The sequence below is a fragment of the Bombus terrestris genome, chromosome 4, assembly GCF_910591885.1.
Source record: "Bombus terrestris chromosome 4, iyBomTerr1.2, whole genome shotgun sequence".
Lineage (NCBI taxonomy): Eukaryota > Metazoa > Arthropoda > Insecta > Hymenoptera > Apidae > Bombus > Bombus terrestris.
Window position 1 is genome coordinate 2,674,444 of NC_063272.1, and position 18,197 is coordinate 2,692,640.

General features: G+C 37.5%; 2 protein-coding genes across 3 annotated transcripts in view; one reads left to right on the plus strand and one right to left on the minus strand.

Annotated features, from left to right (window-relative positions):
* LOC125384914 overlaps positions 1–18,197 on the minus strand; it is a 208,049-nt gene that overhangs the window by 94,888 nt on the left and 94,964 nt on the right. The gene's annotated exons all lie outside the window — the stretch shown is intronic.
* Positions 5,147–7,259, plus strand: LOC125384912. 2 transcript variants are annotated; one of them, XM_048405075.1, is made up of 3 exons: positions 5,147–5,545; positions 6,664–6,724; positions 6,999–7,259. In XM_048405075.1, the coding sequence occupies exons 1-3, from the start codon at positions 5,184–5,186 to the stop codon at positions 7,212–7,214; spliced, it is 639 nt and encodes a 212-aa protein (XP_048261032.1). In that variant the 5' UTR covers positions 5,147–5,183; the 3' UTR covers positions 7,215–7,259. The 2 variants fall into 2 exon arrangements, 1 of the variants encoding a protein (XP_048261032.1); XR_007223768.1 differs by lacking the exon at positions 5,147–5,545 and adding an exon at positions 6,385–6,540.

An 18,197-nucleotide genomic window follows, 5' to 3' on the forward strand; every position in this document is an offset into this window, starting at 1 on the left:
CAGATATTTTAATTTTTATTTAGTGAAATTTATCGTACGAAAGACAAGCACGAAGACAAATACGAAAGTAGCGTCTTGTGTCTTTCCTTGTCTCTTATACCTAAAATATTTACTAAACTAATGGTTTTTCGATGCAAGAAGGTTAATAAATAACATTTTATAGAGAATTTTGAGCTGCATCGATTAATGTATTAAGAACTGTGTGATTCCATTTGAAGATTCCATTTGAAACTTGTACAGGTGCGACGGGAAGCATAATATCGCCGACAGCCTCAAAATATTTATAACAGCCACAATGTGATCAAATCGCGAGTTTAAACGAATGATCCGTTAATAAATATCAGACGAAGCAGGGAATTGTTTTGACGGAAAAGTAATAAAAAGTGGTTCAAGTTCGTGGAATTTTCCTTCCGATGCCAAAATACCTAATGGAAATATCTACGTTAAATTTTTGAGATTCGAAGCTTAGCGAAAGAAATAATTTGATTCTAACGACAAGTTCTTCGTGTATCATAATCTTTCATAAGCAGATTAAAACGAGTATTATTTAACAAATTGTATATTCGATGATATACATTTGATTTGTATAAATCGGTTTCGTTTGACAACTTAAATTCGAATATACAGGATTCTTTATTTTCGAGAAGATCGCGTTTCAAAATTTACCAAGCGTACTAGAACATGGCTAATTCTGGACTGGCTAATTCTACGTGTGAAAATAAACTGAGAATGTGGAACAAAATTTATTCTCAAGACGCTTTGTTTTCAAGAAAAGTACATTTTTTTAATTTATCACGTAATGAGCCAAGTTCAAGTATACTTGGTAGGCAAATTTTCAATCTTGGAATCTCTTGAATACGAAGCGTCCTACGAACAAATTTTCCTCTATATTTCCCTGCCATTTTCTCTTTTCTCTTTATAATAAATATATTTCGATAAATTTATAATTATCGTTTCTTACTTTTACAGCGTGTCATACGAACGATACATAAACATAACAATCTATAATTTTCTGACCATCTAACAAGTCCACCTGCTATTTGTTTCTATTAAATTTCTATATATACATATTATTATAAATTTTCAAATTATTTAATTATGCAAGAGCAAGGTAAAGGATGATCTTGAAAAAAATTAATCGAAAATGTAAGACGGAGCATCCGCGTGCCAATGCTCATTCTTGAGAAAATCGATTTCGAAGATATATTGGCTATGCGAAGATTTGCCAAGGGTTTGAGCCGTAATATTTTCGACACTATTCATTATATCGAAAAATGCTTCGGATAAAAGTTTGATGGTTGTAAGGAGGACATATTTAGACGTTGCTAGCTTTTCTATAGGTGGTGGCGCAACCATCGTGCTAAGGTCGACTTTGTTTCTTCAAATGGAATCACACAGTTCTTAATACATTAATCGATGCAGCTCAGAATTCTCTATAAAATGTTATTTATTAACCTTTTTGCATCGAAAAACCATTAGTTTAGTAAATATTTTAGGTATAAGAGACAAGGAAAGACACAAGACGCTACTTTCGTATTTGTCTTCGTGCTTGTCTTTCGTACGATAAATTTCACTAAATAAAAATTAAAATATCTGTTAAACTAATATTTCTTCGACGTAAGTGAATTAATAATTTTTGCACGCAGAATTTCAGTTCAGCTTTTATCCGAAACATTTTTCGATATATTTAAAAATATAAAAAATATTTCGTTTCAAACTCTCAAGTAACTCGCCTTGTATATATCGTGTTAGTATGTATATGTTAATATTACTTTAATTTTTATGGAAGGGAAAATAAGAAAGATAAGTTTGAAATAAAAAAGAAGAAATTTGCGATCGTTATCAAATTATTCGTTTTATTACGAATTTACGACGAGCAGAAATTATACGACATATGTAACGATTCGATATTGTTTGGAAAACTCGTAAAACATAATCGATGTTTCAATATCTCGTACAGAAACTTCCAGTCGATTATGCAGTTTTCTATCTCACACAAGGTAACAACTGTACTTCACTGTCAAAAAGTTATCACAATTCAAGGAAACTTTGAATTACCAAAGTTCCATCAATTTACGAGAGATCGTCTACTTTCCTTAAAACTTTCCTCTTTCGTATAGGAAAATATTATTGGAAATTAAACATTTTCGATCTTTACCGCGATCCATATATTATTACTATGCTGTTTTTATCAATTTATACGTATCTCCTAGCAGCTCCTCGTGCAGAATATATCCCTACGTGGTATTACGTTATCGAATTTACTTCACTTCAGGCTTCAACTGAATTACAGCGTAACGACATTAATTTTCGTTTCTTTCCTCCTTCAAAATTAAAGTCACATCGACGTATTTTAATGTAACTGTATTCCGTTAGAATTTGCACACCGATTAATTTCCTTCTTCTTATTCTAAAGTTATTAATACCGTTCAAGTGGATCTCACTTCAAACAAAACTTTACATCTTCTCTCTAGTGTTTAGTTTCCTTAGTCCTGCGAGAGATACAATTAGGCCTCGGCATAACGATCCTCTTTCCAGAGGCTTCTTTGGTTTCAATTATAGCACCGCGAAAATCATCGCCGACATACAGACAACATAGACAATAAAGCGGAAATGCCAACAAACCGAAAGGATCAGAAAACTTCGATAGACCTAACGGCCATCAATATATTAGGTTGTGTTTTTCTTTTGCAGACACGTCTTTTACAACGATGCATCTTCATACAACATGAAACCTATTTTGACAGAACAAAATGGATCATACGTAATTCGATAAAATAATATAAAACGAAAAATGTTGTGCATCCATTATTTCCTTATAAAACGAAAGAAACTTTTCGAATGACCTAATATTTCGACATCACAGTCGTTGATCGTCAGTTAGCCACCGGAGAGTCAAGAGTGAAGAATCGCTAAAATCGAGAGTTGTCATATCGCACGACTGCTTTAAGATCAAGTTCGAGTTCAATGATCATCGTTTTCTGTTTAATTCTCTTTGAAGCGTGTATCATTTGTAGCATTATGACAACTTCGCGATCCATTTGCTCAGCAAGTACTATCTTCAATAACTAAATCGTTTTCAATTAGTTAAACCTTTAGTGTCCTATTTTCCTATTCACTAAACGACATTTTTAAGTATATCAATATTATACCAATATGTAGAAGTTTATATTTCCAAAATACCTGTCTTTAAAAGTAAAATAATAGCAAACAAGGCAGTAAATAAAGTAAACGATCGTATTGCTCAACAGTCTTAACAAATAAAGCAACGATGCTAAATGTAACAAAAATTGCTCCATAGCATATGTCCTCACAATTAAATTACGAATTAAAAAGGAGAATAGGAGTAAAATTAAGAAATCGAATGTAAGCAAATGAAAGAATCATTCTGTATTATGTTTCCCTCGCTAGTGGCGGGATATTCAAACTTTTAATAATGATAGCGTCTCTTCAATCAAGAAATCACACATCCAAAAACTTTTACCTCGTAATAACGGTATTATTATACCATCGAATAAGTAAAAAATTAACACTCACCAAGAAAACGGTATAAGCAACGAAGATTTACAGCTTGGCCTTCGCGAGACAATAGTGGTGGTTGGCGCCAGACAAGTGGTCGAGAAGAGTATGCCCTACTGCACAGTCATAGGCATAGATTGTGCACCCGAATTGTCCCGTCTGTCGATGGATATTACCTGCAACGACCTCCGTGATACATTTCTTGCGCTACGCGGATAGGTGCACCTGTTTGCGTGCCACTTAAAATCGCGTGCGCACGAAACAGCTCGAGAATTATCCACGAATTCTACGAATTCGCAGATACTAATCGCTTACCAAAGCAATCCACCTTGAATGTCTTGCTATCAAAGAGGCGATTCAGTACTGGCAGCATTAGTTAATCGGTAGATACTTCACTGTCCTTTCAGACCATAAACCGTTGGAATCAATGAGAATCAAAGCAAGAACCGATGAAACTTTTGGAGACCTGATGCACTACTTATCGCAGTACGACTTCAAAGTCATCTACTCACCAGGAAAACACAACATAGAGGCAGTCGCACTATCCAGGAACCCCGTCTTAGAAAGTTTTGAGAACGAAGAAGAGGTTTTGAAAGTAGCGAATATTATAAAAAGCAAGATATAATCCGAGATCAGAAAGAAAACAGAGAAGATATTAAAAATACGAAAGACCTTATAAAAAAATCAGAGATTTTTTTTAAAAATATTAAAGGACGCCAACGTATATTCGTCTCACAAGAGTTTGGCGAGCATATCATAAAGACGGTGCATGATTTCTTTGGCCATGTTGGAAGGAATCACATATTGAAAAAAATCCGATCCTTTTATTATTTCAAAAATATGGACCGAATTGTCGACAAATTCTGCAAACAATGCGAAACTTGCATTAGGAATAAAAGCAGAACGAGAAGACCGATCGGGCTTATGTCGAGACTAGGACCAGCGAGGAAACCGTTTGAAATAATGTCATTCGATACGGTCCGAGGTTTTTCCAACAACAACTCACCAAAGAAGTATATGCATATACTCATAAATCACTTTTCAAGGGCTGTTTTTATGTCCACATCGAAAACACAACGCGCGGAAGATATCATAAAACTTATAAACTCGACAGGAGAAACTGACTCCATAAAAATTATCCTTGCAGACCGATACCCAACGATGACATCCAAGGAAATTCAAGAGTACGCGAGAGAGAAAAACATTAAATTATTTTTCACCTCGACAGACTGTCCATCCTCCAATGGACTAAACGAGAGGGTAAATCAAACATTAGTAAACAGAATGAGATGCAAGATCAATTCGAAAAAAAAGAAACTGGACAAAGATCGCAGAATAAAGCGTAGAAGAATACAATCACACCAGACACAGTGTAACGGGATTTGCCCCAAATCACTTACTGTATGGGAAAATGATCGAAATCATCCCTAAGGGAATAACAGAGAAGAAGATAAACTTAAAAAGAGACAGAGAAGAAGCATTTAAAAACTCAGCAAGAAATTTCGAAATCAACAAACAAAAATACGGCAAAAAAAGACGAGAACACGAGTTTAAAATTGGTGATACGGTCTTCACCCACAACGGAAACAGAATGAATAGAAATAAGCTGGAAGAAATTAGGAAAGGATCTTTCAAAATTTTGAGAAAGATTTCAAACTCTATATATGAAGTGGATAACGGTAACCGGAGATCTGAAGGGAATTTCTTCAAACTGGCCCGGAAAAACGACCGAACAGAAAGGAAGTCGATCGAAGAGCTTCCGTTCCAACAGCTTCGACGTGTCGACATTGCACGGAGCTAAAAGTAAGCTTAGCGGATCCTCGAAAGCCGCTATTTCGACCTTTATGGCACCGTCGAATTGGTTCACGAAGAGACACCAACCGATGTCGAAGAAGCCGGAAGATTTGGTAACGCCCAGTTTAAGTCTCAAGTTGGATAAATCGAAGGTAGTGAAGGCGGTGAAGTCGTATGGGACAAACACAAAGTCGTATGGGACAACACTAGTGGAACCAAAGTGGACGCTCAGGTAAGTTGTATTTCTCGTTACGATATCGTTTCTTGTTTAAGAGCCATCGTAGGTGAAAGGGGGAATGAAAAAGAAAATCGTAAATCGTAAAATCTCTTCCAGAGAATGCACTTTATCGTAAAAATTAATAAAGTCAACAACAACGTGAAATTAAATAATTCTTGTTTGATATTCTGTATTATCGATATAGGTGAAACGTGGAGAAGATAATTTGCAATCATTGCGGACAATATCGCAGTGACATTATTATCAATCGGCAATATTAAAGATAAAATTCATATGGGATGAAAACAGAGCGTCAAAAGTGGTTATTTTCCGATCTTCTTGCGAAGGGAAGAATGTTTAAGAACGGCTCTCAGCAAGGAATAAAAAATGTTATTACAGTTCCATTTTCGTGTTCGTTTTTTTTCTACATGATCCATGTGAAATAATTCTTCAGATGCTCTGCTGGTAAATGAATCGACGATTGTAATAGAGGAAATATGAAGTACAGCGAGATCGTTGTTGATTATTGTTCTACATCGATATCGACAAAATAATTCTTCGACAACTCTATTGATAAATCAATTGTAGTTTGAAATCAAACGAATCTGAAGTACCATTAGTTTGTTGCTACGAGAACAATAGCCACCAACGATCTCGCAGTAATTCTGATTCGTTCGATTTTAAACTTCAATTGTTTTACCGTGTAGCGCGTAAGTTTGACCTCTGCTTAATTTTTTCATCTCTACACTCATCTTTTTCAACTTCCATGTCACATTTCGTATAAATGCTAATAATTCTTTGTTTTTTTTTTTTTTTTGATAAATTCTCTTAAACGTCGCACAAGAATTTTTCGTTCGCGAGGAGGTGCAAAAATGGCCACTTTTTGACTTAAGTCAAAATTTGCAAATTTGGGGTTAGCCCCAACTTAACCACACTTTTAATCCAACATGAATTTTATTTTAATATTACTGATCTCTGATGGTGGATCTGCGATACTGTACTTAATGATTGTAAACTATCTTATCCACTTCTCATCTATATTAATAATATAGGAATATTAAATATTATTAGGAATATTAGGAATATTAAATAACAGTTAAATACTGAAATATATGTTATTTGATTTGTTTTAGAATGAAGCTCATTCTCTGGAGTGAAACTTTTAGTTTCTCTTTCTTACGCGATAAAGGAGAGGTGCAAAGATTTAAATATTTATAACATTATGACCTTTATTCTTTAAGCACGAAAATATTTTAAATACAAGCATATAAATATTACATATAAATATTTCTATTTACATATACATCAAGTAAATTTACATATACATTTTCATCTTGGTAAAAAGAACGTGTAAATTATCGTATTTACTATTACGTATTTTAACGCGAAATCTCGTTTCATAAAAATTTTCATTCAAATACGTAAACACATAATATTCATAAATTTATAAGAACAATTTTGTCCGTAGGTATTTGGTAGCGCAATTGAGAAGATGTTAACGGCGCAAAAGGGAAACGATACGGGGGCTTCCGGGTCGAGCGGAAAGCCCTCGGTATCTCCGAACAAACCAATGTCAGGCAAAGTGACAAATTGGTTTTCAAATACCAAGAATCAAAATCGGAATCAGACGGAATCCAGCGAACCGTCTCTCTGTTCTTCCCTAAAGGACCTATTCAACAATTAATGGGGAAGAACAAATGCTAATAAATGTTAAGTGTCTCTAGTTTAATTAACACTTCTTTATCTTTATCTTTATTAACACTTATTTATTTAAGAATTTATTCAGAGATTAACACGACCTAATAGATGACTGACAATCTGGTGTAATTCAAATTAACGAGCTATACTTTCCTTGTACTTTCTTATTGCTATACCTCTACAATATTCTTTTATCGTATCTGTCGATTTTAATCTCACACAAATATCTAATAAATGTGTATACAGTAGTTGACGAAAATATTAGATAGAAGATTTCTGCGAATATATATTATGTTTGTTAGTGTTTTTCTTCACTTCACTTCAATGTAACGAGACGTGTCTATCATGATTACACCGGTAAAAATTGAGACTAATTTGGAAATATATATATGGAAACTAGAAGATGCTTATTCCAGACGTACACATAGCAAAAAACTAATGTACAATGTAAAGAGTATTTTTAAACATATGATTGATTAGGGATAAAAATGCTCCTACTAAAAATATTGTGACTTATTTATACAATACATAATTAACTGTCCAAATACCGATGGTAATCAATAAGCATCTTATAATTCCTATTTACATTCGTTTCAAAAGTTTCTTTCGTTTCATAAGGAAATAATAGATGCACGACACTTTTTGTTTTATATTATTTTATCGATTTATGTATGATCTATTTTGTAGTAATAGAACAAAACGAAAGAAACTTTTTAGACAGCCTAATGCATCTTGAAATTCATGAAAAACTTCAACAAAATATTCATGGAAAGTTTCTGTAAGCGTCCGAGTACTTTCGTGAGCCGTTATATGTATAATAATTCGTCACAATGTTAGTGATAGCTTGGAAAGTGAACTATTTTTATTATACATCTTTTTACTTTCCATATTACGCTCATAGATACTCTAAAACGCCGCGATACTAACTCTTATCTATCATGTTTACGAATGCCTATAATTTGTGAAACCGCTTCTGATTTTACGGAAATTTTGCAGTTGCTTGATGAATGAAACAGATTTGTTAAGAGAATCACATGTTATAGATACCTGAACTGTGATTTATTTAATATATCTTTTCTGATTTGTTATCCTGCAACATTTCCATGTTTTACGAAGCTTTAAATTAAATTTCACAAGTTTATTTTCCTTAAGCTAAAGACGATGCTGGTGAAATATTTATTTCTGAAGTAAAAAGTAAAAATATAGCTTACATATTGCTTGTATTTAATCATGTATTACGATTAATCCTGTTGCGATACTCGTATATTTCAGTTAGGCTCTGGTTTTAGTAAAGAAGAAAGATTTATAATATCTTAAGAGGATGTTTAGCATGAAATCATGCTAATAAGAAGTTTTTCCTGTTTTTCTTCAGGCTTAAAATATTTTTTAATGTTGTGAAAAAATTGGGTTGAAAATGAATAAAAGGGTGCAACAGGGTATTTAAACAAACTAATATCTCTTATATGAATAAGTCGAGTGATATGCTGTAAATTATTTTCACAAAAAGACACCCATTTTTATTATTGTTTTCTAAACAAAATTCAATATGATTTGTTATACCTGTAATAGGAAGTTTCTTTAACTAACATTTAGTTATCGATCCTATTTTTATTGAAGTTTAACAATACTGTTCAATGTTAATAATTATTAATTTATAAGTGAAGGGTAATTCCAACGAAGAAAGATATCATTTGCAAACAAATAGTTTCAGATAAAATCAGCATTGGTACTGTAAATTTAAGATATTATAAATCTAATATGTATTGTATCGCAAAGCGGGATTCATGATGAAAAATTAAATATAAAAGTCCATGAAATTTCGCAAATTTAAACATCTCAGTTGATACAGCTTTAATAAATGTGGACAAAAGTTTAGTCTATCTCTATATTTAAATAACGCATGATATTTAATTCTACAGTATAATTAAACAAAGATTCGAAGCTGAAAATTTCGAAATATAATTGAACAATATATCGTACAATAAATGTTATATGATGTTCTGTAAAGGAGAATTGCATTTTTATGAAGAGAATCAAAGATAAAAGAGACTTTTGTTGAACGATACGACCGTTTCGAAATTCCATTTTGATCTTGTGTATGTATAGTGTATCTCGTACAAAAGATATTAGAACAAGCGTCCAGTCATAATGTGAAATATTAATCAAAATTTCTAATCTCGAGTGTTTCAAGCCCCAGAACTCATCTTAATAAATATAAGAAGGACAGATTAAATTCAATTTGATTTTTCTAATTTTCTCGTTAATAATTAAATATGAGCATCAATCAATCAATAGTTCATAATGCACGGTATAATGCGTGTATAACATTCATCTGATTTCAATTAACTTACGTTTAAGCAAAATAATTATTCGAACTAGTTTATCATTCACATTATTACACATTTTAATTGTATATATATCTAGTACAACATAGAAAGGATGTTTTAGGATTATGAGTATTCCTTTAATTTTTAAGAAGAACAATAAGTATGCATAGTATTTCTTTTATCTCATATTCTAATTTCACCACATTGAATTTTCTAAAGAAAGATGATCTATTTATTTTAGATAACGCAAATCCTTTATTTTGGATATGCAAAGTCAAATATATTTTTGTCAATAAAGACACAAAAAATCTTAGATGTCTAAATGTCAGCTTTAAGAACAGTAGACTTGCCTGCCTTCAAACTTAAATGTCCTTTCCAGTAGTAAAACTTAAATAACATTAACAACGGCAGTAATATTTACGCCTACAGATGGAGGATATTAGACTTCGATTAAAATACAAGTAGCTCAATAAATATGTGTCTAAGTACGATGGTTAAAGAATAACGATTCGTCATTCTTTATTCCAGCGCTTAATGCTATCCTTCTTTCAACAAATACAATCCTAGAACAATGCCGCTGAAGAGAAATGTTATGCGTGAATTTATTTGCCTTTGCGGGACGAAGGTTTATTAAATTATTAAATGAAAATATTAAATGAAAATGAATATGTATAATTGTGTGTATAAAAATTGATATATGTATGTATGTATAAAATATATATATGTATGTATATATATATGTCAGGTTGGCGTTAAGATTAGAGTTAGATTTAAGGGCGTGAAACGAATCCCTATTGGCGCTAGACGTGATCGTTATGCAATAGAGGAGATATTTACTAGTGCAAATATGACTATGATGGAATTGGACAAGTAATCGCGATAATTAGATACTCGAGAAGCAAATGACAATGATCCTAGGCTCAATAACGAATCCGCGGTCAACGGGATGACGAACTTTACCCTTCGTTAGCGTCTAAGTTACACTGTATGTTAGAGCAAGGGGCAATTATTACGTATACGAAAGACAGGTCGATTGCCGATGAGATCGCACTAGAGAGAGTGGCTCTCCGTCGCGGTGACGCTGTCGAAGAAATCTATGATGGGTGTGCCTAAGGGCACGAGATCTCGGAGTCGTCATCGACTCCAGTCGGAGGTTCGGTGCGCATATCGAGATGGTGTGTAATAGAACCGACAAGTTAATAGGAACCCTTAGGGGAATTCTACCCAACATCAACGGGCCGCCCAGCTTGGCTCGTAGGCTCTACTACAATGTGTGGAAGTCCATCGTAACTTACGGAGCACCGGTGTGGGCTAGAGCAGCGAATACCGATAAGAACAGGAAAAAGCTGAAACGAGCACAACGAACGGCCCTGTGCATAACAACGACGGCATACCGTACCGTCTCCCACGCGGCACTTTGCGTGTTGACCGGGAATCTCCCGATTTACATAAAGATAAAGATGCTCGGAGAGACCTACGAGAGGAACAAGATCCATGGGTCCAGGATTGGCACGGATGACGGCTGCAAGCTGAAGGAGGAACTGGAGGCGATTCGCAAGAAGGCCCAAGAGGACTGGCAGAAGGAGTGGAACAACTACAAAAAAGAAAATATCACAAAGAAGCCAATACCGAGTGCGCTGCTATTTACCTAAAAGAAGATGGACATCGATCACCACACCATGCAGCTGCTAACCGGGCATGGGAGCTTCGGTGTCTATAGGAAATGGATTGGCAGGGACAGCGACAGCAACTGTCTCGACTGTGGAGACCCGAACGACGATGCAGAGCACGCCCTCTTCGCGTGCCCGAAGTGGACGGACAGAAGGATCGAGCTGGAGAACGCTCTGGGCGGGAAGATAGACGTGGGCAATCTGATCGCCACGGTTACCGCCAAGGACGAGAGCTGGAATATATTCAGGCAATTCTGCAAGACCGTCATGTGTCACAGGAGGGTGACAGCGAGGGCCTGGGAAGAGGCAAGGAGGAGAACGAGCGAAACAACAACTACGCGGAGCAATGAGGGCAAGAACACGAAACAACGAAAAACCGCAGAAGGAGACCAGTCCAGTATTCTGAACTGGCTAAGAGGACGACATGAGCAGTAACTGCCCGAAGAAGTAGATACAACGGGGCACGAAAGGACAACCCTGATGACTGCCGACAGGTTTTACCGGGGTTGTCTGCCCTCTAAGCGGAGGAAGAAGGAGGAGGGGTTTTTAGTGGGTATGGCAACGACAACCGACCGACTCCCACATAACCCATTGATGCGGGTCACTGGGCATGCGTAATAGCATTTTCCCCTCCCCACGCAAAAAAAAGGGCACGAGATCATCGAATTCGCGGAGAAAAGTCTCCGTTCGAAGGGTGAGGGAAATTGACGTTGCTGTTAATTGGTCAATTTCCATGTTGATGGTTAGAGAAAGATATTAGCTGTCCTTGGGAAAAGTTGCTAGCGGGAAGCGTCGTTCGTGGAAGGATAGATTTCTCTTATCTTCCAGTAGTTGGGGCACAGGCTATTTGTCTATTTGAAAGATTTTGTATAATTGAAACTTAATATTCGTAGCCGGTCCTCGCCCAGCTAAACATATACTGTGAAGATGCGTTGGCATCTGGCAATCATCTTACCCGAAGGACAAAGTCTGCGTGTGGCGAGCCACGGGGCAGAAACCATTGAAACGTTTACCGTCGTGCCCTGTCCCAAGTATTTCTTTTAAGAAGAGCTATAGAATTACTTCATGCCTTTGTTAGACAAAACGTTCATCCCTTTGACCGCGGCTACGTTCGGCGACTTATTGTCGCCTCGAGCCCGAGCTCATTATCATAAATCTCAAATAAATACAGTCGGATCGAATGACAACAGTTTCTTAATACGGCTATGGTGAAATCTAAATTTCAATACTAGGTGTCTTCCCAAAGTTCCAAAGGGAACGTTCCGGTGTTCTTTCATCTCCGACATATATATATTATTATAATGACTTATTTTAATAATGACTTAATTTGTATAGTAAAAACAGCTAAAATCTCATGTAAGATTGTTGGGATGTTATGTGATATTTCTGTTGCATCATTGATTATCGTTATACTTTGAAAAATAATTAAGGAAGCGAACAATGCGTGGACGATTATGGCAGTTTTATTAATAAACGAACGTTTAGTAGAGAATATGGATTTATTTATAAGTAAATGTTTCATTAAATGTAACTGTTACGTGCAGAATAATATGTTGTTACATGTATGAACTAAAATTGATGTAATACTCATATTGTATTTATGGTTTCAAAGAATTAATAAAATCTGCTGAGATTCAAACGTATACTCTCCCTTTTATTCTATGAGAATTAAACATTTAGAAGATTTTATGAAAATGCACTAAAAAACAATCAGAAGCATCTGTTTCTCCTCTTTTTTTTTAAATATGTTGATTGCCACGCGATTTTTATACTTATTTTGACTTGGATAGATAGATTAAAGCGTACCATACCAAGACATTTCATTCTTGCAAAATATTCTAGTCTATTTGCGTACGTGCTCATAATCTTGGCTGATAACCGCCATTCGCTATATACATCGTTGGTATTGACGTCAAAGGATTAACACAGACAAATACACAATCCATACAATCCGATTTGATTGATTTTAGATCTTGCATCAAACAGATCTCTATATAAACAGATAATTTCTGATTCTAAACATTTGCATTACGTTCATCTAATTATTAGGATATTAGATATATTATAAAGCAAGATATTATGTATTAAATAATCTGCCTCTTCTTCCGCTTTGAAATCCTCTACAAACGCCTTTTATAGTCGTTCAACTTTTCAGCTCACAGAAAAGAACATTACGCGTATTCCTAGCAATCGCCCAAAGACTCGAACGTGTGCTTCGATAAAGCTCGCTTAACTTTCATCGACACATCGATAACTTTGCGTTCCAAGATGTTATTACGCCCTAGAATCCCTAACATAATTTTAGAACCAGAATTTCTGTGCAAAACAATTCCATCGCTTTGTCACGCTTAACGGCTCATTCATCGAAACATGTATCATTTTTTTTTTATTTATTTATTAGAATATTTACAATCAATTCTCGTTGAGAATTTTCAGTAACTTAGTTTGGCGTGATACAATGACATGGATTATAATAGTTTTATATTGTTGGTTCTAGTAGAAACTAAGGATTTAATCTAGTGGGTATTTTCTTTTTAGTCTGCGGATCTGGTCCGTCGTGTCCAGTAGTTGGGTGACTAGTGGGTTGTGGTGGTTGTTGACTCTTGTGTTATATCTGCTTCTGGACTTGTGTATTTCATCTTTGACTGTAGGTATCTTGAGGTCACGGTGGATTGTTTCGTTGGTAACATACCAGGGTGCATTTAATAGGGATCTTAGCGTTTTCGATTGGAAGCGTTGGAGTATTTCAATGTTGGAGTTACTTGCTGTTCCCCATAGTTGGATTCCATAGGTCCAGACAGGTTTTATTACGGCCTTGTAGAGGGTTATTTTGTTCTGTATGTTTAGTTTGGAGCGTCAGCCCGTGAGCCAACAGAATTTTCTTAGTTTTTCCTTTAGTTGCTTTGTTTTTTCCGAGATATGTTTTTTCCAAGTTAGCCTTCTGTCCAGGGTCATGCCCAGGTATCTTACGGAGTCCTTGCTTGGGATTATTGTGTTGTTAATGGTGACCTGGGGGCAGGTTTGTTTTCGGAGCGTGAAGGTTATATGGGAGGATTTTTTTCGTTTATTTTAAAACCCCATTTTTGGAACCACTTTTCCATGGCGTCGAGACTTGGCTGGAGAGTGGATGAGGCAATTGCCGGGTCTGCGTGGGTAGCTAATAGTGCTGTGTCGTCGGCAAATGTTGCTATTGTTACCTCGTTTGATATGGGTAAGTCGGCAGTGTAGATGGAGAATAGTAGGGGTCCGAGGACACTACCTTGCGGTATGCCGGATTCTATTGGGAATGTTGCGGAAGTGGCATCTAGACATTTAACTATGAATTGTCTGTTGGTTAGGTAGGATTTTAGGATGGAGTAGTATGGGTGGGGTAGGATTTTTTTAAGCTTGTAGAGTAGCCCTTCATGCCATACTTTATCGAATGCCTGTTGGATGTCTAGGAATACCGCTGAGCAGTATTTTTTCTTTTCAAGGGTTTGGCTGATCATGTGGGTTATGCGGTGGATTTGCTCTACTGTTGAGTGTTGTTTTCGGAAGCCGAATTGGTGATCTGGGAGTGTTTTCAATTCTTCTAGGAGTGGAAGGGGACGATTCGTGAGCATTCTCTCGAATAGTTTAGACAGGGTAGGTAAAAGACTGATTGTGCGATAGGAGCTGGTTTCATATATTGGTTTACCGGGTTTGGGGATGAGGGTGATTAGTGAGATTTTCCACGCCTTAGGAAAGTGTTCAAGGCGGAGGATGGCGTTAAAGATTGATGCGATGAGTGCAATCCCTTTTATGGGAAGTTCCTTGATTGCTTTATTTCCTATTAGGTCGTGACCTGCTGCTTTCTTGGGGTTTAGGCGACTGATTGCTTCTATGATCTCTGCAGAAGTGAAGGGTTGAATAGCAGGGGATATTTGGAAGGGAGTATGCAGGTATTCGGTGACGTCCGCTGCAGCTATGGAGGAATGGGGTTGGAATACTTCAGTCAAGTGTTTGGCAAATAGGTTGGCTTTTTCTATAGGGCTACGCGCCCATCCGCCTTGCGGGCGACGGATTGGAGGTATTATTTGTGGGAGACGCGTGAGTTTCCTGGAGGCTTTCCATAGTGAGTAGTTAGAGTCGGCTGTGGGGGACAGGCTGGCGAGATATTTGTGAAAACGGTCATTATTCTAGTTTTTTATGGTTTTGGATAGTTTTCTAGTTGCGTTGTTTAGTTTGCGTTTGTCCTCCGGTGTTCTATGGGTCTGCCATATCCTTTGTAGCGGCACTCGACAAGCCAAATACCAATTGTTACGGTTTGCCGATCATCTTTCAAATGAAGCATTCAAGTAAACTTTAATTTGTGGCGGCATCGACCACGGAACTTTCCAACGGCTTCGCGATACAAAGAGCTATGCCGTCAAAGCGCAATACCGACGTGCCCAATCTACCATCGATATCTCTATATTTCTTTCGCCGAATTCTCAGAAGAACGCATATGCGGCGACCGCCGCGGTACATCTAATAAACACACGTGTAGTAGGGATATCGAGGGGCGACAAAGGAAAGACTCCGTGGTTTCGAACAGACAGTCTATCTCAAGCTGCGAAGTACGACAGGTCTCGCTATAAGCAAACCATTAACCAAATCTTGATCGTTACATTTCTGTTCTATTCTATCGCGAGTCGCGAGGCAAGTTGGAAGACGCCGATCTGAATTGTCCGCCCGCAATCGTACGTGATAGCGAATCGGAATCCCTCGACATCTGTGCATCATCTCGACTCGAACCACCGCGTAAAGTATCGCGCCGAGCTTGAACTTGTAATCTCTAACCGATATCTGTACCGTGCTTTCGGCGCGCTAATGTATACCACAGACATAAGCAAATAAATTGTTATTGTTAACGACACGAGTGATTCTTCTAGACCTATCACGCCCATCACCTCACCTTCTTAGTCTACGTTTTTCTGCTATTTTTTTTAATATGTACTGGGAGTATTCGTGATTGCTGATGGACGTTATTGCCGGTGTGGAGAAGCGGATAGCGCTTATTATGCTCGTGTTTAGGTATTCCGTGGCTGCTTCGATTTCTTCATTGGTTTTTAGTGAAGTTGAGGCTGAAGTTGTGTGTGTGAAGATTTCTCTAAAGAGCTGCCAGTTGGTGTGTTGGTTATGAATGGAGCCATTAGGTGTATTCTCGATGATAGTTGAACTGACTGTTACTATCACGGGGAATGATCAGAGGAGAGATCAGCCGAGGAATTGATTTGGACGTGTCTTGACGAGATATTTTTAGTTATGAGGAAATCAAAGAGATCGGGTCTTTCTGGAATGGTGGAAGTTCGTAGTGCTTAATGTTTGATTTGATTATGATTCCGGTGCCGCCGTGGGCCTTTCCGCTGGTGTGTTGGGTATGGTAGAACTTGTGTCCGTTTATGTTCAGGTAGTTTTTGTCGGTGAAGTGGGTTTCAGATATGAGCATTATATCGATTAGCTGGTGTTTTAGGAAGAGTTCTAGCTCAAGTTTGCGTTGCGCTAGACCGTTGGCATTCCACAGAGCTATGCGTCTTGGTTTTATTTTGTGTCGGGGCGTATTCATTTATCCATGATTAGTGTTAATAGCGATAGCAAATTGTTTATTTGCTCTGATTGTTTCTCTATTAGCTTTTCAAGTCTAGAGACGTTGTCTGTATTAGGTGAGGTGGGGGCACTATTTTGGGGAGGATCCCTGTGGCTATTTGGTGTATTTTGAATGCCTTGTACCGCTTGGGCATAGGAGTTTGAGGGAGTGGTGAGTTTGATAGGGCTGGGTGTTTGGCTGGTTGGGGGGATTGGGGTAAACGTGAATTTCGGCGAGCTGGGTAATTTACCTCTTTTGTTCTAAGTTTGGGATACTTGTTTGAGTACAGGGTTTTGTTGGCTGAGCAGCCTTTGTAGTTGGCGGGATGGTCACCTTGACAGTGGATGCACTTCGCTGGGGTTTCCGGTGATTTCCTGCATTGATCGGTGGGGTGTGTTCCTGCACATTTGACGCAGCGGAAGGTATGGTTGCAGTATTTCTGCGTGTGCCCGTATCTTTGGCACCTTTTGCATTGCACTATCTCCTTTTTGATTTGCGGTGGTTCGAATTTTACGATGGCGTTCATTAGGCGGCTGGTGTTGTATATTTCCTTGTTGTTGGGTTTCTGTTTTAGGTCAATAAAGAAGAGGGATAACGGGTCTTTCGTGACTCTATGCCTTATGTTGCTGACATTTATGACTTCATGGCCGAGTTTAGATAATTCGGATTTTAGGTCGTCGATGTCTGCGGAGTGGTGGATGTTTCGTAGCACCACCCGAAAAGGTCTTTCTTCTTTGAGTTGGTAGGTGTGGAAGTTGGCGTTCAGGGCCCTAAGTGTTTTGGTGAGTTTCCTGTAGGCTTCTGGATTTGTCGGCAGGATTTTGACTTGGTTGTTGGTAATCTTCAGGTTGTAGTCCTCCTTGGAGATATCTCTCTCTCTAAGGACTTGATCATTGTCTGGATGTCGATGACATCATTAACAAATATTGGTGGGGGAGGGGGGCTTCTCTGTGCTTGTTGGTTTGGTGGCGGGCCTGCGATTTCTATGGCGTCGTTTGAGGATTCTAGTATTGCGAACCTGTTGTGGGTGTTGAATTGTGTTGTTTGCTGTTGGTTTGAGTTTGTATTTGGTGATTCAATTTTACGTTTTTTCGCCTTATTGGCGTCGTTGGCGCGTGGGGATCTGCTGCACTTCTGCCACGGGGGGAGTAGTGCGGGGTAGTTGTAAGTTTGTGTGGGCGAGCCTGGTGGTGATAGCTGGGCCATCATCGAGCTAGCTATTTCAATATAAATAACTAGTCGTGAGGCTATGAGGCAAGGTTCGGGTAGGGATTAGGTGCGTAGGCTTTTCTTCTCTCTGGCGGATAGGAAACACTTGGGAGGATAGGAGCACGTTGTGTTCACTTTCGACGGTTGGGTGACACGTGTTGCTTTCGAACTTCACT